Source organism: Populus trichocarpa, chromosome 17 (genome assembly GCF_000002775.5).
Source record: "Populus trichocarpa isolate Nisqually-1 chromosome 17, P.trichocarpa_v4.1, whole genome shotgun sequence".
Taxonomy (NCBI): Eukaryota; Viridiplantae; Streptophyta; class Magnoliopsida; order Malpighiales; family Salicaceae; genus Populus; species Populus trichocarpa.
Window position 1 is genome coordinate 10937305 of NC_037301.2, and position 24969 is coordinate 10962273.

Consider the following 24969-nt stretch of genomic DNA (forward strand, 5'->3'; position numbering starts at 1 on the left):
AGTTTTGATGAGGCTAAATTCACTTCTATGAGTCAACTTCATCACACACACACACACACACACATATTGACGTCATTAACAAAACATCCTGCATCCACTTCAATTATTCAAAAAGTGCTTAGCACGTTATCACGTCATCCATGACATATTTTCAACTTCAAGCAGAATTTAATTAGTTTTAAAGTTCAAAAAGCCTAATATAAATAAGTCTTTCATGTGCTCTGAACGCATAGCAAATTCATACCTTACATATATTCAATTGAAAAATCAACACTTTCTCTTAATTTATGAATATTAATAAACGAAAAAAGAAAGCTTTCATGTTAAAGAAGAAAAAACCTTGAGATTCCATTTCCAAAATGTTATGCCAATAGATTTATGGGTATGTATGCCAATAGCACCAGTTCAAAAAACATTTCTATGGTCCCTTGTACCAACTGCTATACCCTACCATTTAATTAAATAAAAGTAAAAGAAATGCTAGTAGTGTTTGTTAGCAGGATCACATAAAAAAATAATTGCAAATTTTTCAGAACTTAGCATCAGCTGATGGCCCATGCACTTGACTCGCACATGGTTCCGACAATTATTAGATGTCCCATTGGAAAACGCGAGTGTTTGCGTTATTGATATTAAAAATAAATTTTAAAAAAATATTATTTTAATATATTTTAAATAAAAAATATTATAAAAACAACTATCATGGCGCAAACAAACAATGAGGAAACGATTGAATTGGCAAGGACCATTATCCAACCAGTTTGCCAACTGTAAGCAATTAGTGCGCACAATGTCAAAATCACAGTCATGTGAAGACCTATGTCTTCACAAAAAAGCAAGTCAATGGAAAAAAGCTAGCCTTTCACTCCATATCCAGAGTTTGAAGCCTTCTTAGCAGTGACGTCTATTTAGTGCTCTTCAAAGTCTGTAACAGAGGGTACAGACAGAAAGAGATGAGGCCTAACGTAAGTATTGAATTCCTCTGGTGGCTCTCTTTAACTATCCTGCTGGTTTCTGTGATCACATCTACTTCTACAGCTGCCTTTCTTGAAAGCAACTCGAGCCCCATTTTCAATGCCACAATCGGTGAAGGTAATGAAGAGGAGTTCTCTATGGAATCTGAAGTGCATCAGAGACTGCTGGCCTATCCGGGTAATCATATTAACTATAAGACTTTAGAACGACAACAAGTTTGCAATGCACAAATGTATGGCAGCTGTGTAAAACCGATCAATCGTGACTCTCGGCCTTGCACTTACTACAATCGGTGCAAACGTGGTAGTTGATCGAGGAAGAGGGGACAAAGGGGTCAGTTCTTTATCTGTCTGCGTGGGTTTCGATTTGAATAGCCACCCATAAAGCGCAAGGTGAACCAGTCCGTCTATGTGAGCTCCACCAAGATGGGTGGATCAGTTTGCTCTTCGTGTAGGGTGACTGTCTGAATCTTTCTTTTTTCTTTCTACTCATGCTTCCGATGAGTATAACAATAAAATTTGAATGTACTTTATGATGATTTATAATTGAAGAAAATAGCAAGCAATTGCTTTGTCGATACGATGTCTAGTGATTGTCTTTCTCGTGCACTAATTAATGGCGAAGCTTCCTCATTAATCTATTGCAAGCTATGAAGTTGAAAAACAGATCTTGGAATGTTCACAGGTTTGCTTAAGGTGTCCTGTTTGTACAAGATAAGAACATCTGCTAGACCTGTTCATTGTAGAGGACTTGGATTTTCCTTAGGATTGAAGTAATTTCAGCATGATATTTTCAACAATGAAACTCAATTTCATTTCATTTATTATTCCAATTATTTTTCATCCACCGAGAACTCCATTCAGTTCCCCCTCATGTATGGAAATCAAGCTTAACAGGATGATAGAGAACAAATTGCCATCTGCAGGGAAGAGAGGACAGCTTGCCTCTTCTTTACTAGTGCTATTGATTTCATTCGGCACCAAGTATGTCGAGAGGTAAATCCATTATTCTTCGATTAATGGGAAGAAAGATTTATCATTAACCAAGTTTTGTAAGCGATTACTATACCAGATGATAAGATTTTTGGTTATAAGCTCAGCCCAAAAAGGCACACTCATGAACCAAAAAGGAATAGGTCGATCCTTTGAGCCTCCTATTAGTTCCTGTGTAAAATTATATATATATATAAAAACCAAAAACAAGAGCATTTTATCAGTAAGACATCATTGAAGAACAATAATAGAAAGGAGTAAATGAGACCACGGATCTGAGGCGAGTAAAAGAGCTACTCATGAGGAACAAGAACGATTTTTCTTATTGAAGACTGAAGCAAGACCAACCTATAATGAAGATGTGTGTGTATTGGAAAGAAGACATCGGTGAGGATTATACAGACCTTACACTTGCGACAATCATTGTAACAAGGCGGTGACCATAAGGAAAAAGAAGCTTTGCACCTTTTGAAGCCTAATCTCGGAGCTGTGATTACTGCATTTGTTATGGTGAACACCAACCTGAAATACATTCAAACTCGTTAAGAATATTAATCAAATAAGAAATTAAGTGGTGTGTGTGATCTTAATCCAACCATTAACATGTTAAGGAAAAAAGAAAATCAAAATAAGTTTCATAGAAACCGAGTACTTTCAAGTCAATACTAATATCAACAAAATGGCAACTAGTGTGTTGAAATTAGACTATTCATGGCGTCTTTATTGCAGAATTCAGAACCACACAATGGAAAGCAGCCATCCAAAGATGACCAAGTACAGCGACCACTATGTCCCACTAGCCATATCGTCGAATTTTCTTCTCCGCCGGGCTTCAAATATATTATTGGATTATTCTCAACTTGAGCAAATATGCTACTGTATGGAGACAAAAACACCATTGATCATCTTCCCTTAAATCAAAATCTTTGCATTTAATGCATATGTTTTCTTACTCCAATTTATTCCACAAAAGAAATAGCATAATGTTCATCTCCATCGCGCTCTACCTTCTCCCTCCCCTCCATCTCTTCCTCTACGTTACTGCTACTACAGATTACTTGCAGCGATACAGTCCCACTGATCTAATACTCCTTAACTGTGGTGCATCCTCTAATTTGTCATCTCCTGATGGTCGTGGTTGGGATGGTGATTCCCAGTCTAAGTTTGCTGCCTCTAACCCCCCAGAAGCCTCATCTGTGTTTGAAGCCTCCAATCAAGACCCCTCTGTCAACCAAGTCCCATACATGACAGCCCGTATTTTTCACTCTAAATTCACTTACACATTTCCAGTCTTGCCTGGCCCAAAATTTTTGCGTCTCTACTTTTATCCAGCTTCTTACTCAAATCTTGATATATCCACATCCTATTTCTCGCTTAGTGCCAATAACTACGACCTACTAAACAACTTTAGTGCCTCTCTTACAGTTTCTGCTATAAGACCTCCAGTTGACTACTTCACCAAAGAGTTCATCATGACCGTGTGGGACAACCAGAAGCTTGAATTTGTAAAGATATCAACGGTCCTAAAGATGCCAAGTGTCAGAAGATTAGCAATTAATATTGTTAGCATTCTGTTAGTAGTGTTTGTTAGTAAAAGAGAATTTGTTAGCATTATATTGAGTGTAAAAGAAAGCATATTCTCCGTGCAGTATCTTCCAATACTGCATGTATAAAGTGAGAAATAGTAATGTAAACAGTTAAGCAAAAGCAAATAATAAAACAGTGCTATAATTTCGTCTTCTGCTTCTCTGTGCATAACAGATTCATTCATTCTCTGTTCTTCACTCTCTGCTTCTTTTCTTCATTTCCATTTCATTTCTATATAAATGTTACTGTCTTTCATGGTATCAGAGCTTCCACTCCTCCGCAAATAACACATCAATCTTGGAAGGATCCGTAGTTGCACTCATCACAAACTCACACAAGTGTGCAAGGATGTATATAGGAATCGCAGATTACACATTTTCCATCACACTTCTCACAAAGGCGTCCAATAGCAATTCCTGGTTGCTTCCAGCACATAATCAAATCAGGATGATGCTTGGTCATGATCTCTTCAAGATCTTAGTGTTCCTACGTGCACCTGCTGGAATCGATTTGAGACTCTGTTCCTTCTCTTTCAGCAGAGAGAGAGGGAAACCTGGAGAAACTTCTGCACTCTATGATTTTTTTATTTATTTATTTATTTTTTTTACTCTTGTTTCTGATTCTGGCTTCTTTCTCATCTTATTCATGAAATTCTTCTATGTTTGCTGTTGTGTCTATTATCTGTTTGATATATTGTCAAACTGAAACTTCTTCTTCAAATCTTCAACTTTCTGCAAGATTCTTCCTTCTCAATCTTTGATTCTCTTCTTTTCTATCTCTTGCACTCTAAAAATACGACTACTTCTCACCTTCAGATTGTTCAACTCTAATAAGAGAATATACACATAAACGTTTTCTTCTTCCCCTGCACTGCAGAATTTCTCTCTGCTTCTCTTCATCTCTATTCTAATATACACATAAACGTTTTCTTCTTCCTCTGCACTGCAGAATTTCTCTCTACTTCTCCTCATCTCTATTCTCTGCTTTTCTTCTCTTCATCTCTATTCTCTGCTTTTCTTCATCTCTATTGCAGTATCTCCCTCTAATTCTATTCACTTCTCTGTTCCTCTCTGTGACGTTTCTTGCTAGCTTTTCAAAATATCTCTGCTATCTCCCTTGCTTCCAATCCAGTGTTCCACATCTCCAGATTGATTATCATTTTGTTAGGGAACGGGTTATCACGGATGATTTCCTGGTCCAGCATGTCTCCTCTACTGATATATCCTCACCAAAGGTCTTTTCATTTCTTTGTTTCAGCATCATTGCTCCAATCTCATGCTTGGCTCCTCCCAGCATGCGCTTGAGGGGGCATGTAAAGATATCAACGGTCCTAATGATGCCAAGTGTCAGAAGATTAGCAATTAATATTGTTAGCATTCTGTTAGTAGTGTTTGTTAGTAAAAGAGAATTTGTTAGCATTATATTGAGTGTAAAAGAAAGCATATTCTCCGTGCAGTATCTTCCAATACTGCATGTATAAAGTGAGAAATAGTAATGTAAACAGTTAAGCAAAAGCAAATAATAAAACAGTGCTATAATTTCGTCTTCTGCTTCTCTGTGCATAACAGATTCATTCATTCTCTGTTCTTCACTCTCTGCTTCTTTTCTTCATTTCCATTTCATTTCTATATAAATGTTACTGTCTTTCATGGTATCAGAGCTTCCACTCCTCCGCAAATAACACATCAATCTTGGAAGGATCCGTAGTTGCACTCATCACAAACTCACACAAGTGTGCAAGGATGTATATAGGAATCGCAGATTACACATTTTCCATCACACTTCTCACAAAGGCGTCCAATAGCAATTCCTGGTTGCTTCCAGCACATAATCAAATCAGGATGATGCTTGGTCATGATCTCTTCAAGATCTTAGTGTTCCTACGTGCACCTGTTGGAATCGATTTGAGACTCTGTTCCTTCTCTTTCAGCAGAGAGAGAGGGAAACCTGGAGAAACTTCTGCACTCTATGATTTTTTTATTTATTTTTTTTTTTTTTTACTCTTGTTTCTGATTCTGGCTTCTTTCTCATCTTATTCATGAAATTCTTCTATGTTTGCTGTTGTGTCTATTATCTGTTTGATATATTGTCAAACTGAAACTTCTTCTTCAAATCTTCAACTTTCTGCAAGATTCTTCCTTCTCAATCTTTGATTCTCTTCTTTTCTATCTCTTGCACTCTAAAAATACGACTACTTCTCACCTTCAGATTGTTCAACTCTAATAAGAGAATATACACATAAACGTTTTCTTCTTCCCCTGCACTGCAGAATTTCTCTCTGCTTCTCTTCATCTCTATTCTAATATACACATAAACGTTTTCTTCTTCCTCTGCACTGCAGAATTTCTCTCTACTTCTCCTCATCTCTATTCTCTGCTTTTCTTCTCTTCATCTCTATTCTCTGCTTTTCTTCATCTCTATTGCAGTATCTCCCTCTAATTCTATTCACTTCTCTGTTCCTCTCTGTGACGTTTCTTGCTAGCTTTTCAAAATATCTCTGCTATCTCCCTTGCTTCCAATCCAGTGTTCCACATCTCCAGATTGATTATCATTTTGTTAGGGAACGGGTTATCACGGATGATTTCCTGGTCCAGCATGTCTCCTCTACTGATATATCCTCACCAAAGGTCTTTTCATTTCTTTGTTTCAGCATCATTGCTCCAATCTCATGCTTGGCTCCTCCCAGCATGCGCTTGAGGGGGCATGTAAAGATATCAACGGTCCTAATGATGCCAAGTGTCAGAAGATTAGCAATTAATATTGTTAGCATTCTGTTAGTAGTGTTTGTTAGTAAAAGAGAATTTGTTAGCATTATATTGAGTGTAAAAGAAAGCATATTCTCCGTGCAGTATCTTCCAATACTGCATGTATAAAGTGAGAAATAGTAATGTAAACAGTTAAGCAAAAGCAAATAATAAAACAGTGCTATAATTTCGTCTTCTGCTTCTCTGTGCATAACAGATTCATTCATTCTCTGTTCTTCACTCTCTGCTTCTTTTCTTCATTTCCATTTCATTTCTATATAAATGTTACTGTCTTTCATGGTATCAGAGCTTCCACTCCTCCGCAAATAACACATCAATCTTGGAAGGATCCGTAGTTGCACTCATCACAAACTCACACAAGTGTGCAAGGATGTATATAGGAATCGCAGATTACACATTTTCCATCACACTTCTCACAAAGGCGTCCAATAGCAATTCCTGGTTGCTTCCAGCACATAATCAAATCAGGATGATGCTTGGTCATGATCTCTTCAAGATCTTAGTGTTCCTACGTGCACCTGCTGGAATCGATTTGAGACTCTGTTCCTTCTCTTTCAGCAGAGAGAGAGGGAAACCTGGAGAAACTTCTGCACTCTATGATTTTTTTATTTATTTTTTTTTTTTTTACTCTTGTTTCTGATTCTGGCTTCTTTCTCATCTTATTCATGAAATTCTTCTATGTTTGCTGTTGTGTCTATTATCTGTTTGATATATTGTCAAACTGAAACTTCTTCTTCAAATCTTCAACTTTCTGCAAGATTCTTCCTTCTCAATCTTTGATTCTCTTCTTTTCTATCTCTTGCACTCTAAAAATACGACTACTTCTCACCTTCAGATTGTTCAACTCTAATAAGAGAATATACACATAAACGTTTTCTTCTTCCCCTGCACTGCAGAATTTCTCTCTGCTTCTCTTCATCTCTATTCTAATATACACATAAACGTTTTCTTCTTCCTCTGCACTGCAGAATTTCTCTCTACTTCTCCTCATCTCTATTCTCTGCTTTTCTTCTCTTCATCTCTATTCTCTGCTTTTCTTCATCTCTATTGCAGTATCTCCCTCTAATTCTATTCACTTCTCTGTTCCTCTCTGTGACGTTTCTTGCTAGCTTTTCAAAATATCTCTGCTATCTCCCTTGCTTCCAATCCAGTGTTCCACATCTCCAGATTGATTATCATTTTGTTAGGGAACGGGTTATCACGGATGATTTCCTGGTCCAGCATGTCTCCTCTACTGATATATCCTCACCAAAGGTCTTTTCATTTCTTTGTTTCAGCATCATTGCTCCAATCTCATGCTTGGCTCCTCCCAGCATGCGCTTGAGGGGGCATGTAAAGATATCAACGGTCCTAATGATGCCAAGTGTCAGAAGATTAGCAATTAATATTGTTAGCATTCTGTTAGTAGTGTTTGTTAGTAAAAGAGAATTTGTTAGCATTATATTGAGTGTAAAAGAAAGCATATTCTCCGTGCAGTATCTTCCAATACTGCATATATAAAGTGAGAAATAGTAATGTAAACAGTTAAGCAAAAGCAAATAATAAAACAGTGCTATAATTTCGTCTTCTGCTTCTCTGTGCATAACAGATTCATTCATTCTCTGTTCTTCACTCTCTGCTTCTTTTCTTCATTTCCATTTCATTTCTATATAAATGTTACTGTCTTTCATGGTATCAGAGCTTCCACTCCTCCGCAAATAACACATCAATCTTGGAAGGATCCGTAGTTGCACTCATCACAAACTCACACAAGTGTGCAAGGATGTATATAGGAATCGCAGATTACACATTTTCCATCACACTTCTCACAAAGGCGTCCAATAGCAATTCCTGGTTGCTTCCAGCACATAATCAAATCAGGATGATGCTTGGTCATGATCTCTTCAAGATCTTAGTGTTCCTACGTGCACCTGCTGGAATCGATTTGAGACTCTGTTCCTTCTCTTTCAGCAGAGAGAGAGGGAAACCTGGAGAAACTTCTGCACTCTATGATTTTTTTATTTATTTATTTATTTTTTTTACTCTTGTTTCTGATTCTGGCTTCTTTCTCATCTTATTCATGAAATTCTTCTATGTTTGCTGTTGTGTCTATTATCTGTTTGATATATTGTCAAACTGAAACTTCTTCTTCAAATCTTCAACTTTCTGCAAGATTCTTCCTTCTCAATCTTTGATTCTCTTCTTTTCTATCTCTTGCACTCTAAAAATACGACTACTTCTCACCTTCAGATTGTTCAACTCTAATAAGAGAATATACACATAAACGTTTTCTTCTTCCCCTGCACTGCAGAATTTCTCTCTGCTTCTCTTCATCTCTATTCTAATATACACATAAACGTTTTCTTCTTCCTCTGCACTGCAGAATTTCTCTCTACTTCTCCTCATCTCTATTCTCTGCTTTTCTTCTCTTCATCTCTATTCTCTGCTTTTCTTCATCTCTATTGCAGTATCTCCCTCTAATTCTATTCACTTCTCTGTTCCTCTCTGTGACGTTTCTTGCTAGCTTTTCAAAATATCTCTGCTATCTCCCTTGCTTCCAATCCAGTGTTCCACATCTCCAGATTGATTATCATTTTGTTAGGGAACGGGTTATCACGGATGATTTCCTGGTCCAGCATGTCTCCTCTACTGATATATCCTCACCAAAGGTCTTTTCATTTCTTTGTTTCAGCATCATTGCTCCAATCTCATGCTTGGCTCCTCCCAGCATGCGCTTGAGGGGGCATGTAAAGATATCAACGGTCCTAATGATGCCAAGTGTCAGAAGATTAGCAATTAATATTGTTAGCATTCTGTTAGTAGTGTTTGTTAGTAAAAGAGAATTTGTTAGCATTATATTGAGTGTAAAAGAAAGCATATTCTCCGTGCAGTATCTTCCAATACTGCATGTATAAAGTGAGAAATAGTAATGTAAACAGTTAAGCAAAAGCAAATAATAAAACAGTGCTATAATTTCGTCTTCTGCTTCTCTGTGCATAACAGATTCATTCATTCTCTGTTCTTCACTCTCTGCTTCTTTTCTTCATTTCCATTTCATTTCTATATAAATGTTACTGTCTTTCATGGTATCAGAGCTTCCACTCCTCCGCAAATAACACATCAATCTTGGAAGGATCCGTAGTTGCACTCATCACAAACTCACACAAGTGTGCAAGGATGTATATAGGAATCGCAGATTACACATTTTCCATCACACTTCTCACAAAGGCGTCCAATAGCAATTCCTGGTTGCTTCCAGCACATAATCAAATCAGGATGATGCTTGGTCATGATCTCTTCAAGATCTTAGTGTTCCTACGTGCACCTGCTGGAATCGATTTGAGACTCTGTTCCTTCTCTTTCAGCAGAGAGAGAGGGAAACCTGGAGAAACTTCTGCACTCTATGATTTTTTTATTTATTTATTTATTTTTTTTACTCTTGTTTCTGATTCTGGCTTCTTTCTCATCTTATTCATGAAATTCTTCTATGTTTGCTGTTGTGTCTATTATCTGTTTGATATATTGTCAAACTGAAACTTCTTCTTCAAATCTTCAACTTTCTGCAAGATTCTTCCTTCTCAATCTTTGATTCTCTTCTTTTCTATCTCTTGCACTCTAAAAATACGACTACTTCTCACCTTCAGATTGTTCAACTCTAATAAGAGAATATACACATAAACGTTTTCTTCTTCCCCTGCACTGCAGAATTTCTCTCTGCTTCTCTTCATCTCTATTCTAATATACACATAAACGTTTTCTTCTTCCTCTGCACTGCAGAATTTCTCTCTACTTCTCCTCATCTCTATTCTCTGCTTTTCTTCTCTTCATCTCTATTCTCTGCTTTTCTTCATCTCTATTGCAGTATCTCCCTCTAATTCTATTCACTTCTCTGTTCCTCTCTGTGACGTTTCTTGCTAGCTTTTCAAAATATCTCTGCTATCTCCCTTGCTTCCAATCCAGTGTTCCACATCTCCAGATTGATTATCATTTTGTTAGGGAACGGGTTATCACGGATGATTTCCTGGTCCAGCATGTCTCCTCTACTGATATATCCTCACCAAAGGTCTTTTCATTTCTTTGTTTCAGCATCATTGCTCCAATCTCATGCTTGGCTCCTCCCAGCATGCGCTTGAGGGGGCATGTAAAGATATCAACGGTCCTAATGATGCCAAGTGTCAGAAGATTAGCAATTAATATTGTTAGCATTCTGTTAGTAGTGTTTGTTAGTAAAAGAGAATTTGTTAGCATTATATTGAGTGTAAAAGAAAGCATATTCTCCGTGCAGTATCTTCCAATACTGCATATATAAAGTGAGAAATAGTAATGTAAACAGTTAAGCAAAAGCAAATAATAAAACAGTGCTATAATTTCGTCTTCTGCTTCTCTGTGCATAACAGATTCATTCATTCTCTGTTCTTCACTCTCTGCTTCTTTTCTTCATTTCCATTTCATTTCTATATAAATGTTACTGTCTTTCATGGTATCAGAGCTTCCACTCCTCCGCAAATAACACATCAATCTTGGAAGGATCCGTAGTTGCACTCATCACAAACTCACACAAGTGTGCAAGGATGTATATAGGAATCGCAGATTACACATTTTCCATCACACTTCTCACAAAGGCGTCCAATAGCAATTCCTGGTTGCTTCCAGCACATAATCAAATCAGGATGATGCTTGGTCATGATCTCTTCAAGATCTTAGTGTTCCTACGTGCACCTGCTGGAATCGATTTGAGACTCTGTTCCTTCTCTTTCAGCAGAGAGAGAGGGAAACCTGGAGAAACTTCTGCACTCTATGATTTTTTTTTTTATTTATTTTTTTTTTTACTCTTGTTTCTGATTCTGGCTTCTTTCTCATCTTATTCATGAAATTCTTCTATGTTTGCTGTTGTGTCTATTATCTGTTTGATATATTGTCAAACTGAAACTTCTTCTTCAAATCTTCAACTTTCTGCAAGATTCTTCCTTCTCAATCTTTGATTCTCTTCTTTTCTATCTCTTGCACTCTAAAAATACGACTACTTCTCACCTTCAGATTGTTCAACTCTAATAAGAGAATATACACATAAACGTTTTCTTCTTCCCCTGCACTGCAGAATTTCTCTCTGCTTCTCTTCATCTCTATTCTAATATACACATAAACGTTTTCTTCTTCCTCTGCACTGCAGAATTTCTCTCTACTTCTCCTCATCTCTATTCTCTGCTTTTCTTCTCTTCATCTCTATTCTCTGCTTTTCTTCATCTCTATTGCAGTATCTCCCTCTAATTCTATTCACTTCTCTGTTCCTCTCTGTGACGTTTCTTGCTAGCTTTTCAAAATATCTCTGCTATCTCCCTTGCTTCCAATCCAGTGTTCCACATCTCCAGATTGATTATCATTTTGTTAGGGAACGGGTTATCACGGATGATTTCCTGGTCCAGCATGTCTCCTCTACTGATATATCCTCACCAAAGGTCTTTTCATTTCTTTGTTTCAGCATCATTGCTCCAATCTCATGCTTGGCTCCTCCCAGCATGCGCTTGAGGGGGCATGTAAAGATATCAACGGTCATAATGATGCCAAGTGTCAGAAGATTAGCAATTAATATTGTTAGCATTCTGTTAGTAGTGTTTGTTAGTAAAAGAGAATTTGTTAGCATTATATTGAGTGTAAAAGAAAGCATATTCTCCGTGCAGTATCTTCCAATACTGCATGTATAAAGTGAGAAATAGTAATGTAAACAGTTAAGCAAAAGCAAATAATAAAACAGTGCTATAATTTCGTCTTCTGCTTCTCTGTGCATAACAGATTCATTCATTCTCTGTTCTTCACTCTCTGCTTCTTTTCTTCATTTCCATTTCATTTCTATATAAATGTTACTGTCTTTCATGGTATCAGAGCTTCCACTCCTCCGCAAATAACACATCAATCTTGGAAGGATCCGTAGTTGCACTCATCACAAACTCACACAAGTGTGCAAGGATGTATATAGGAATCGCAGATTACACATTTTCCATCACACTTCTCACAAAGGCGTCCAATAGCAATTCCTGGTTGCTTCCAGCACATAATCAAATCAGGATGATGCTTGGTCATGATCTCTTCAAGATCTTAGTGTTCCTACGTGCACCTGCTGGAATCGATTTGAGACTCTGTTCCTTCTCTTTCAGCAGAGAGAGAGGGAAACCTGGAGAAACTTCTGCACTCTATGATTTTTTTATTTATTTATTTTTTTTTTTTACTCTTGTTTCTGATTCTGGCTTCTTTCTCATCTTATTCATGAAATTCTTCTATGTTTGCTGTTGTGTCTATTATCTGTTTGATATATTGTCAAACTGAAACTTCTTCTTCAAATCTTCAACTTTCTGCAAGATTCTTCCTTCTCAATCTTTGATTCTCTTCTTTTCTATCTCTTGCACTCTAAAAATACGACTACTTCTCACCTTCAGATTGTTCAACTCTAATAAGAGAATATACACATAAACGTTTTCTTCTTCCCCTGCACTGCAGAATTTCTCTCTGCTTCTCTTCATCTCTATTCTAATATACACATAAACGTTTTCTTCTTCCTCTGCACTGCAGAATTTCTCTCTACTTCTCCTCATCTCTATTCTCTGCTTTTCTTCTCTTCATCTCTATTCTCTGCTTTTCTTCATCTCTATTGCAGTATCTCCCTCTAATTCTATTCACTTCTCTGTTCCTCTCTGTGACGTTTCTTGCTAGCTTTTCAAAATATCTCTGCTATCTCCCTTGCTTCCAATCCAGTGTTCCACATCTCCAGATTGATTATCATTTTGTTAGGGAACGGGTTATCACGGATGATTTCCTAGTCCAGCATGTCTCCTCTACTGATATATCCTCACCAAAGGTCTTTTCATTTCTTTGTTTCAGCATCATTGCTCCAATCTCATGCTTGGCTCCTCCCAGCATGCGCTTGAGGGGGCATGTAAAGATATCAACGGTCCTAATGATGCCAAGTGTCAGAAGATTAGCAATTAATATTGTTAGCATTCTGTTAGTAGTGTTTGTTAGTAAAAGAGAATTTGTTAGCATTATATTGAGTGTAAAAGAAAGCATATTCTCCGTGCAGTATCTTCCAATACTGCATATATAAAGTGAGAAATAGTAATGTAAACAGTTAAGCAAAAGCAAATAATAAAACAGTGCTATAATTTCGTCTTCTGCTTCTCTGTGCATAATAGATTCATTCATTCTCTGTTCTTCACTCTCTGCTTCTTTTCTTCATTTCCATTTCATTTCTATATAAATGTTACTGTCTTTCAGAATTAACCTTCATTCCGTCTCCAGCATCTTTTGCCTTCATTAATGGTATCGAAATCGTTTCCATGCCAGACAGCTTCTATGCTCGTGGCGATGATAATCCACTGACCTATGTGGGCTCCGATGTCTTCTTCTATCTGTATAACACAACTGCGCTTGAGACAGTCTATCGACTGAATGTTGGGGGGCAAGATATCAGCAGCACAGGAGATACGGGCATGTACAGGACATGGCATCAAGATTCAGAGTATCTCTTTAGACAATCTGGAAACACTCCATATCTCCCAGGCGTTAAGATAAAGTACACAACCAAAACGCCAGCTTACTCCGCACCTGTTATGGTATATAGTACTATGCGTTCAATGGGTCGTGAACCACGTGTTAACATGAATTACAATCTCACATGGATCATCCCAGTTGATGCTGGTTTCCATTATCTCCTTAGACTCCACTTTTGTGAGTTTCGAATGGAGTTCAAAAGTGTAAATCAACAGGTATTTTTAATATTCATCAACAATCAAACAGCAGAGTATGATGCAGATGTGATCCATATGAGCGGTGGAAACGGTATTCCAGTTTACAAAGACTACATCGTGCTGGTCCCTCAAGGGAGCCAGAGCAAGCAGGACTTGTGGCTCGAACTACTCCCTAACATGGAACTGAAACCTACTTATGCTGATGCAATCTTGAATGGCTTGGAAATATTCAAGCTGAATACAAACAGATGAAAATCTTGCAGGATTCAACCCTGATCCAACAGTGGCTCCTCCACCAGCAGAACAACATCCAAGTCTACAAGAGAGAAGAACGGGCAAAAGATCATCAATACTTATGGTTATAGGCATCGTTGGAGGTTCCATAGGTGCAGTATTTGCTTTATCTCTTATTCTTTATTTCTTCGCTTTCAAGCAGAAGCGAGTCAAGGACCCTAGCAAGAGTGAGGAAAAATCCTCCTGGACTATAATATCACAAACATCTAGGTCCACGACTACAATCTCTTCATCACTACCTACTGATCTTTGCCGACGGTTTACATTTGTTGAAATCAAAGAAGCAACAAGAAACTTTGATGATCAAAATATTATTGGTTCAGGGGGATTTGGCACTGTGTATAAAGGATACATTGAATACGGTTTCATCGCTGTAGCCATCAAACGACTAGATTCATCATCAAAGCAAGGGACACGTGAGTTCCAGACAGAGATTGAGATGTTATCCAATCTTCGCCACCTCCATCTAGTGTCACTGATTGGATACTGTGATGATCATGGCGAGATGATCCTTGTATACGATTACATGTCAAGAGGCACTCTTAGAGAACATCTATACAAAACAAAGAGCTCTCCTCTTCCATGGAAGCAAAGGCTAGAAATATGCATCGGTGCTGCAAAAGGGTTGCATTATCTTCATTCAGGAGCAAAGCACACAATCATTCACCGTGATGTGAAGTCAACAAACATATTGTTAGATGAGAATTGGGTGGCTAAGGTTTCAGATTTTGGGCTGTCCAGATTGGGTCCCACTAGTACATCCCAAACGCATGTTAGCACTGTAGTTAGAGGTAGCATTGGATATGTGGATCCAGAGTACTACCGTAGGCAACACCTAACGGAGAAATCTGATGTTTATTCATTCGGTGTGGTTTTGTTTGAGGTGCTATGTGCAAGGCCACCAGTGATTCCAAGTTCACCGAAAGATCAAGCAAGCTTAGCTGAGTGGGCACGAAAATGTTACCAAAGAGGAACCCTTGATGAGATCGTGGATCCACATTTAAAGGGCGAGGTTGCCCCTGTCTCTTTAAATAAGTTTGCAGAGATTGCTAACAGTTGCTTACATGGTCAAGGAATTGAACGCCCTAAAATGGGTGATGTCGTTTGGGGCCTTGAATTTGCGTTGCAGCTTCAACAATCTGCTGAGAAAAATGCCAAAAGTGTAGACGGGATCAATATGGAAAATAAAAGCTCATTTTCACCACATCGAGATGTCATGACCACTGATGACGATGACATGTTTAGTGGAGCGGAGTCACATTCAAGGAGCACAGTTAGCACTCGTGAAAGTGTCACCCAAAGTGATCCAGATCAAAGAGCAAGGGGTGTGTTTTCTGAAATAATTGACCCAAAGGCAAGATGAGATTGAAATCATTTCTCAATGTGGGCTGCTTAAAATATATGATTCGCAGCTTGCTAGCATTAGATCATGTCTATATATATAAATAGTAGCTTCAATTTGTTATAAGTGGAACTGGTGCCACTGTAGAATCCTGAGCTTGTGTTTTGCATATATCCATTATATTGTTGTAGCTTGATGTTATGCAAACTTAAGGTTAGCATGCGGTCAGTCCCAAGCAACTGATGGTGTAGAAACACATTAATTCAGACTATTAAGGGTTTGCATTGCTCATAGATATTGATATTCCTCAATTGAATTTTCTGTGAAAATTCAGTATTCCAAACACATACAGTGCCCCCAGATAAACTTTCAGAATACAATGCCTGACAGCTCCAATTAGCATTACCCAGATTGGATTTATCAACTTATCATTCATAGTCTCCACTGAACACAAATTTAACATGATGTATTCTAATTAGATTTTGAGCTGCTCTACGCTATTCTCATGCATTAGATTACTATTCCTAGTATTCCAAACAAACACTTACAGATTGATTATTACATAACCAGAAAATAGAAAGATCAAGTAATAGTTATTGCTCATTCCAATATGTTTTTCATTCCATTCTATCATCTTACAGCATCCCATGATGGGGTCGTGTTCTCTCGTACAGTTTCAGGTTTTCCTACACCATCCTCAATATTTCCGAAACTCATTTGAGTATCCTTCAGATTTTGACAATTGATATTGTCTGCCTTTCTCAGCTTTGTAGTGTTTTTCTTTTCTTTTTTTCAGGAAATATAGACTTTTTATTATAATCATGTCTTAAGGGTACTTTCTTTGTAAACTACCTTAGACGAAGTCTATAATATTCGATTGGATACTTTCAACGACTTTTTATTATAATCATGTCTTATGGGTACTTTCTTTGTAAACTACCTTAGACGAAGTCTATAATATTTGAATTGGATACTGCCAACGACTTGAAAGTCTTGCATGAGCTGAATTGCAATAGCATCACTACTAAAAAAAGGGCATTACCATCTGAATTTAGCGACGGATAATTCCGTTGCTAAATTCAATAACAGATTTGCAACAGATTACATATATATATTTTTTTAATATTAGCAACGGACTTTAACAACGGATAATCCGTTGCAAAATTTACATTGAATTTAGCAATGGATTTTCCGTTGCTAATTGAAAAAAAAATTTAAAATGTTAATATAAAACTAAAATTATGTAGATCGTTGATTACATAAAATTTGAACCGTTTATTTTCACATTCCCCCCCCCACACCGAAATACAGATCCAACAAAACCAATTACGCTGAAAATTAATTTACTTCCACTCTTCCAATATCCTTCTTCGTCCCTAAAAACATCGATTCCTAACTGTTCAAAAATCACCCTCTCTTCATCGATTTCATCTTCCTTTACCCGAAACTGTTCATCATCTTCACATTCGTCTTCAGCAACCCTATTTTTTCTTCATCTTCTTCTCCTTCATCTTAACAGTTTCAATATTTCTCTGCAAACCAACAAAAATAGAGACCCATGGCAACATCGCACCAGACCCATCATCATCACCATCGAACATCCTGTTTTACCCCTTCTCTGTAAACGGGTTAGGTTTTGCACTGTTTTCTTCGATAGCTCAGGTAATTAATTTATGGTTTTTGTTTTCTTTGTTGCAATTTAAGTTACACTAAACAGTTCTAACCTAACTTTCCCAATCTCAGGTGTTATTCTGTCATGTTGATCCATCGCCCTCACCTGTAACTGAAGAACACAGGTAAGAATTTTTTTTCCCGATACTTTGAATAATGGTTTTAGGCTATTAATTCGATAATATAAGGTTTATGAAATGTTTTTACCATGATTTATATCCTAATTATGCACGTTTAAGTGAAAATTTATGAAAACCTCCAAATTAATTTTTAGGGTTACGGTTCATAAATTGAATGCTTTTATTCAACCTGACCAATGCTGGCAATTCTTGTGTCTGGAAGAGAGATTGATGGAAATTATGCATGTTTAATTGAAAATTTATCAAAACCCCCAATTTAATTTTTAACAATTAGTATTATTGATGTTGGGTGTTCTTTGATGTCTGCAAGTCTTTTTGTCCTCCTGTGCGCAGACACCTAGGTGTTTTGAATGTATTCATATGCTTATATATATATATATATATATATATATATATATATATATAAGGAAACTTGCTTGTTGATGTTGTGTTTCGTTAATAAGATTGCTGTTTTATTTTTGTTTCTTCATTCATTATTTTTTTTTCTTGCTGTTTTACTTGTTATATATATAAGTAGCAGAATTGTGTAGTGAAAGAGGTTAGAATTCATGGTTGCCTCCTCCTTGCATGGTGATCAGTTAATTTCCCACATTAGCTATATATGTTGTCTGTTTTCATTTGATTGTCCTGTCTTGAGGTCAGCATACATGATTTGGAAACGTTATTGATCACCAAATGGTTTAGGTGGCAGGCTTTTAATATGATAGTCACATTGAGAATTTAAAAAAGTTAGAGAAACAATGTAAGAAATGGGACATGATTTTTTAGTACATGAAATATAGTAATTTCACTATTTAATTTCATTTATTTTTTTTAATATTCCTTCTCTGTTTTTAAAAATTTCCTTAATTTAACTATTTTTTTATTTTATTTTTTTCAACTCAAAAGCATTCTAGATATAATAGGGAGTTTGGAACTGGCTATATGACTCATCTATATGTATGCTTCAGCTATTGAATTTTGGATAAAAATCTGTAATATTTACTCATTTTGTTACAGTACCTAATGCTTGCTTTGTTTTTTTTAATTTCTGGGTCCTGACATGACTTTGTTCAATATGATGGCTTAGGTTTTTAAGCGTGGCATCAAGTTATCTTCCTCAATAATTAATTAGCCTTTGGGTTCTTCTTGGCACGAAAGCGGTGTGTTGCATTCTTACTATTATTTAATATGGTCTCCTTAATGCTTTGTCCTTTTGAGGTCTTGTGCTCTTATACTACATGTCATTTACATGGAATATCATTTAATGTATCCAGCTTCCTTTGTTCATGCAATTTTTCTACATGTCATTTACTGTTTTTATACAAACTGTTACCATTTTCTGCATCTGCTACCATTGTTAATTAGAGTTAATTATAATTTAGTCTATGCATTTTTTATGATTTTATAAGTTAGTCATTATGTTTTTGAAAACCATAAGTTAGTTCCTTTTTATAAATTAAATGCTAGTTATTTTAAAATTTCAAATTGAATCATGTTTAAGATTGAAATTTTTCAGGTTAGATCTTAGAAGAAAAAAATTGTTATGAGAAGACAAGTGCCAAAAAAATATTAAAAATTAATAGTTTAACTTGGATATCCTTTCTGTTTTTCATAGTTTAACTTGGATTTGTTTTAAAAGACTAGCAAGTGTTATAACTGGATGGGTTTGTTATGCACAATTCCTTTACCTAAGATGTACACTAGTAGATTTATCAATGAATGTCTACTGGAATTTTGTTTGTTGAAGCTTATTTTAGAGTTATTTGTTATGACATTCCATTTCTGCAACTGACCTCATGTGTCAGTTATTAACTAAGAGGTGGACTTGTGTATTGTAGCTTCTTGGCAGGAGCAGTGGATTTCAAGTAGCATCCACTCATCGGCCATGTACAAAAGAAACTGCCACATTAGAGAACTGCCCTTGAAGGAACTCAGTACAATCTCTTACTGTTAGACAGTGAAGGAATAGATGCCTATGATCAAATAGTAAGCGCATTTACCTTATCAAGATGAACTGATGATTGTTGTGCTGGTTTTATGTTTTAACAGTTCAAGAATTGATGAAATGACTAGTAATAAATTTTATTAATTGAAGAATTTATTTTCTGTGATTCCTTCTTATTTATAATTTACACCATATCCTTTTTATATTCCCACACAACTGCTGTTTTGGATTATGCAGTAATTGTTGTTTTGGATTATCCTCTATCTATTTAATAAGCTTACTGAATACATATACTAGAATAGTGTTATGAATCTACCAAGCAGCTTAGCACATTAATTACATGATATAATTGCATTTAGATATTGAAATCCTAGGCTAACAATGGCAAGTCTCGGTGTGGACATTCTAGAAAGGAAGCTATCTGTCAGGATTTTCCTTCTCGAAATTAAAAATATTTGTCTTGGAAGTCAGTAGTTTATACTAAGGATATTTACAATAAGCTGTGGGGGGGAACATTACAAGAGTAAATATCAGAGCAATAATTAAAAAAAATAAAAGAGTATTACAAGAGTGGTTAATTACAATGATTAAAACTAATTAAAAGTGAAAAGTTACAGAATATATAGCTAACAGATTATACAAGTGAGGTGAAGCAGTTTGCCAAGCATCTAGGTTATATATTATTCTTGCTTCTGAAAGAAAAAGTAGGAGTTTGAATGCTTGTGATGGAAGAAATAAGACCAAACAAGATTATTGATTTATCGATGCACATGCAATAATTAATAGCACCAGTCTCTTTTGCTTTATTTGTTGAGCCATCAAAGGACACTAGCTGTTAGTTTCTTGTTATTAAATTAAATGAAATTTTTCAGGTTAGATCTTAAATGAAAAAATATTTGTTATGAGAAGACAAGTGCCAAAAAAATATTAAAATTTCATACTTTAACTTGGATATGCTTTCTGCTTTTCATAGTTTAACTTGGATTTATATTTAAACATGTAAATTAACTATTAGTCTCTTGGATGAGGATTTGTTTTTGTATTAAAGAGTTCTACAACTCTTTTGGCTTTTTTTATAGTTACTATGTTGCATGAACTAAGTAGCAAATTGTTTGGAGCCAACTTGTGTAATTGCAGAAACAATCGCATGTTTTTTAGCAGGTTTGTCTGTAATGATACATGTAAAATGCACCAGCAAACTGTGTGAATGAAGCAAACTGATGGTGAAAATCTTTGCTTGCTTAGCCATTATCAGTGGATATAGGATCAGTTAACAAACTACAGGCAATCGCATGGGCTTGTTAGAATTATTTATGGAAAAGGCTAGGGTCAAGTGTTGTGAGGTCACTGGACTTGACCCTTTAAATTGTGAAATTGGAAATATTAGACAGAATCTTTTGCTATTTTCGGTTCACAAGGTCATGATCTTGTTTGGAATGAATATAAAAGATGGGAGCTTGATGTTTACACTGTGAAGTCAGTTCTAACAAAGCACTAATTAGTATAGATCCATTTCCAATCACACAAAGGATAAAGGATTAGAGAGCAAAGCACTAATTTGTTTTAAAGACTAGCAATTGTTATAACTTGATGGGTGTAACATACTGTTTATGTTTTTTATTTTTCCAGCAATATGAATGGCTTATTGGATCACAATATAATCCAATAGAGTTGGCTAAATCTGATTGGGTTGCAATAAGAAAAACTCCACCTTGTGCCATTGATTCTTGGGGCTTAGGTAAGTCTATTTTGCTCCATTTTTACATGGTTGCTTAATTATATCGTGCGTAATTTTTCTGTTGGGCATGCCTATTGTAATCTTTTCAAGTAGTTGGAACTTTGCCTTTCATTGGGACAATATTGACAGTTTGTATAAGAAAACTAATGGAATGATTTTCTTTCATTAAATCTGATATTGAGTACAATTCTGCTACTTATAAACACGATTACACATTTAGGTGTGTAGTAAATAACAATACTAGAGATTACAATGATGGAAAAGTTGATTCCTTTTACTATATGCACAACGTAATTGATAAAATAAGAAAAAAGAAACCCCATCAATAAAAACAACTTGAAATCTGTTGAATTTAATATTGAATTCTGTTGATCGGATTTTGAGGGAGAGATGGGAGAAATGGGTGAGAGATATTGATGTTTGAAAGAAATGTTTACATTGTTATTCAACACTTTGGAAAATGCAAAACCACTTTTAGGAGTTTTATGGAAAAGTAAGTATTCTTTAAATTCGGTGATTGCGATTATAATTACGCGTGGAAAACATGTATACTCACGCAAATTAAATAATGTCGTGTGATTTTTAATTGAAATTATATTAAAATAAATTTTTATAATTTTTTTAACATTGTTATATTAAAATTATTTAAAAATATAAAAATATTAATTTGATATTTTTTAAAAAAATATGTCATAATACAAAAACAAATCCTCATCCAAGAGACTAATAGTTAATTTACATGTTTAACTATAAACTTTGATTACACAACAAAATATAAATAATAAGTATTTCATAGAAAGAGGTTTAACATAAATATATTCACACCTCCATTACCTTAACCATAAATATTAACAATAATTATTGCTTGTCCGTGTAGAACTTGTAATCAACTAAATTGGATTGTGCCTAAAGAATTTATAAAACAAATGTATTTATATTTTCATCCACCAGTATTATAATTATTATTTAATTATTATTTCACTACGACATAAAAGATAGATAGAATGTATATGATAAGAGAAAAAGATACAAATGTGAGTAACTATTGTAACCCATAATAAATTATGTTTTTTTTTTATATTGCATTTTCATCTTTTTAAAAAAATAAAAAAATTCTTTAATCTTGTATTACCTCGCATGTTTCTGATTTCATTTACCATTTCTTAGTTGAGCAAAAAAATATCTGTATAAAAATAAAAAGTTTGATGGATCCAATAAAAATAAAAGGATCCAAATAAAAAAAAAACTACTTTAGGTGGTAACAAAAGTTAGAAGGACCAATAAAAAAAATGAACTCCAAAACTATTATAAAGATAAATTTATTTAATATTTGTTCAACTAAATATTTTTTTCTTTATCCATTTATTCTGTATAAAATACTAACAGAACATAATCTAAAAGTCTACTTTTGTCACTAGTTAGAAAATATAAATGAAAATATAAAATACTAACCGAACATATTTTATTTTAACAGATTGTTTAAGTACTAGTAGTTAAAGAAGTATGCTTATTTCAAAAAATGCTTATTGGTGTTGTCATGTTAATTAGATTAACATGGATGATCGATCGTGGATGTATCGTCGTCTTATGGATGGTCGCCTTCGTCCTGAATACATTACCGGTGTTAGAAGATTTATCAATTTTGCATTTTCAATTGATAAAAATATATCTGGGGGAAAAATTAGATGTCCTTGTGTGAGGTGCAAAAATCAAAAGTTTTTAAAGGAAGATGATGTTTGTAAACATCTATTGACAAAAGGTTTTTTACCTTGTTATGAAAATTGGACTGTACATGGGGAGCCTTATATCGCATAACCAATATTGGCTGGACCTTCATCGATTGGAATGAGTCATGTTGTGAATGATGTTTGTCTAGAGAATCCATATAGGAATCTGGTTATGGATGCAATGGGGGTTGGTGATGCATTCTACAATGATAATGTGTCTAGTCCTGTGGTAGCAGGGGAAATTCCAAATCCGGAGGCAACTAAATTTTTTAAGCTTTTGAAAGCTACGGAGGAGCCGTTGTGGGATGGGTGTACCAAGCAATCCAGATTATCTGCTTGTGTACAATTGCTTAATATGAAGTCAACTTTAAATTTGACTCAGAATGCCTTCAACAATTTTATTGACTTTACAAAAAGTTGCATGCCTAATGATGAAAATTTGGTTTCAAATTTTTATGATGCCAAGAAATTTATGCGGCCACTTGGACTTGGTTATGAGAAATATGATGTGTGTCCTAATTACTGTATGCTGTACTATAGGGCAGATGCAATGAAAATAAATTGTGATTTTTGTGGAAGTTCACGATACAAACATAGAAATCCAACTAGTAAAGGTTCCAATAAGGCGGAGAAGCAACTCCGATACTTTCCCTTGACACCAAGGCTTCAGAGACTGTTCATGTCTGCATATCATGCCAAAGATATGACATGTCATCATTTTCATAATTCTGATAATGAGGTTATGGTGCATCCATCTGATGGGGAGGCATGGAAGGAGTTTAATCGTGTCCATTTAAGCTTTGCATCAGATCTGAGAAATATTCGGTTAGGGTTGTGCACTGATGAGTTTTGTCCATTTGACATGTCTTCAAATACATACTCTTGTTGGCCAGTAATTGTGACTGTTTATAATTTGCCTCCGTGGAAGTGCATGACTAGCCCATTCATGTTTTTGACAATGATGATTCCTGGGCCAAAGAATCCGGGTAAAAAGCTTGATGTTTTCCTAAGACCTTTGATTGATGAGTTAAAGAATTTGTGGTCTGTTGGTGTTGAAACATATGATGTATACAGAAAGGAAAATTTTCAATTAAGGGCAGCTTTAATGTGGACCATTAGTGACTTTCCAGCATATGGCATGTTATCGGGGTGGAGTACTCATGGAAATCTATCATGTCCTTATTGTATGGAGCATAGCAAGGCTTTTAGATTAAAAAATGGAGGGAAAACTACATTTTTTGATTGTCATCGACGATTCCTACCCATGAACCACCCATATAGATTTCAATCTGATAAGTTTTTGAAAGGAGTAATTGAAAGGCTCCCTCCTTTACCTCGTCCATCTGGTTTGGAAATGTTAAACGAAGTGTTCAAGTATACCGAGGGACATAATGGAGGTTCATCATATAATGATAAAATTCTTGGCTTTGGTGTTAAGCACAATTGGGTGAAGAAGAGCATTTTCTGGGAGCTTCCATATTGGCATACAAATTTGATTCGTCATAATCTTGATGTCATGCATATTGAGAAAAATGTTTTTGACAATATTTTTTATACAATAATGGATTGTCCGAATAGAAGCAAGGACAATTTAAAGGCTAGGTTGGATATTCAATTGTATTGTCAGAAGCCAAATTTACATTTGCAACAAGATATGAGTGGTCGGGTTTACAAACCTAAATGCACTTATTGTCTACACAAGAAACAACAACAAGAAGTTTTGTCATGGATGAAGGAATTATCATTTCCTGATGGTTATGCTTCAAGCATTTCATGATGTGTGAAAGAGGCACAATGTAAGGTTTCAGGGATGAAGAGCCATGATTGTCATGTCTTCATTCAAAGACTTCTTCCAACCGCTTTCCGACCTTACTTACCTAGGCCACTGTAGGAGGCATTAACTGAACTATCCGTATTTTTTCGAGATATTTGTTCAACAAATTTAAATGCCCAGCACATGGAGTTAATGCAGATGAATATAATTGAAATAATTTGCAAACTTGAAAGGATTTTTCCTCCATCCTTCTTTGACTCCATGGAACACTTGACGATACATCTACCTTACGAGGCAAAAGTTGGTGGACCAGTTCAAT

General features: G+C 35.6%; 3 protein-coding genes across 3 annotated transcripts in view; all 3 read left to right on the top strand.

The window, feature by feature from the left end:
• Positions 1 to 15966, top strand: part of LOC18107324 (putative receptor-like protein kinase At5g39000) — a 54211-nt gene extending 38245 nt beyond the window's left edge. The window contains exon 2 of the mRNA XM_024589401.2: positions 15925 to 15966. The gene's annotated coding sequence lies outside the window, so the exon portion shown is untranslated. The remainder of the gene's footprint in view (positions 1 to 15924) is intronic.
• Positions 2951 to 14289, top strand: LOC18107325 (putative receptor-like protein kinase At5g39000). Its single transcript, XM_052448331.1, has 2 exons — positions 2951 to 3503; positions 13565 to 14289. The coding sequence occupies exons 1-2, from the start codon at positions 2951 to 2953 to the stop codon at positions 14287 to 14289; spliced, it is 1278 nt and encodes a 425-aa protein (XP_052304291.1).
• Positions 14664 to 15863, top strand: LOC127904487 (receptor-like protein kinase FERONIA). The gene has a single exon (XM_052448362.1). It carries the CDS (start codon positions 14771 to 14773, stop codon positions 15692 to 15694), a length of 924 nt encoding a protein of 307 aa, XP_052304322.1. The 5' UTR covers positions 14664 to 14770; the 3' UTR covers positions 15695 to 15863.
• Positions 15967 to 24969: the final 9003 nt, after the last annotated feature.

Coding starts and splice junctions, on each gene's coding strand:
- LOC18107325 (XM_052448331.1), top strand. CDS start 2,951: ATGTTCATCTCCATCGCGCTCTACCTTCTCCCTCCCCTCCATCTCTTC. Junction 3,504..13,564: donor AACGGTCCTAAAGATGCCAA/GTGTCAGAAGAT, acceptor ACTGTCTTTCAG/AATTAACCTTCATTCCGTCT.
- LOC127904487 (XM_052448362.1), top strand. CDS start 14,771: ATGTTATCCAATCTTCGCCACCTCCATCTAGTGTCACTGATTGGATAC.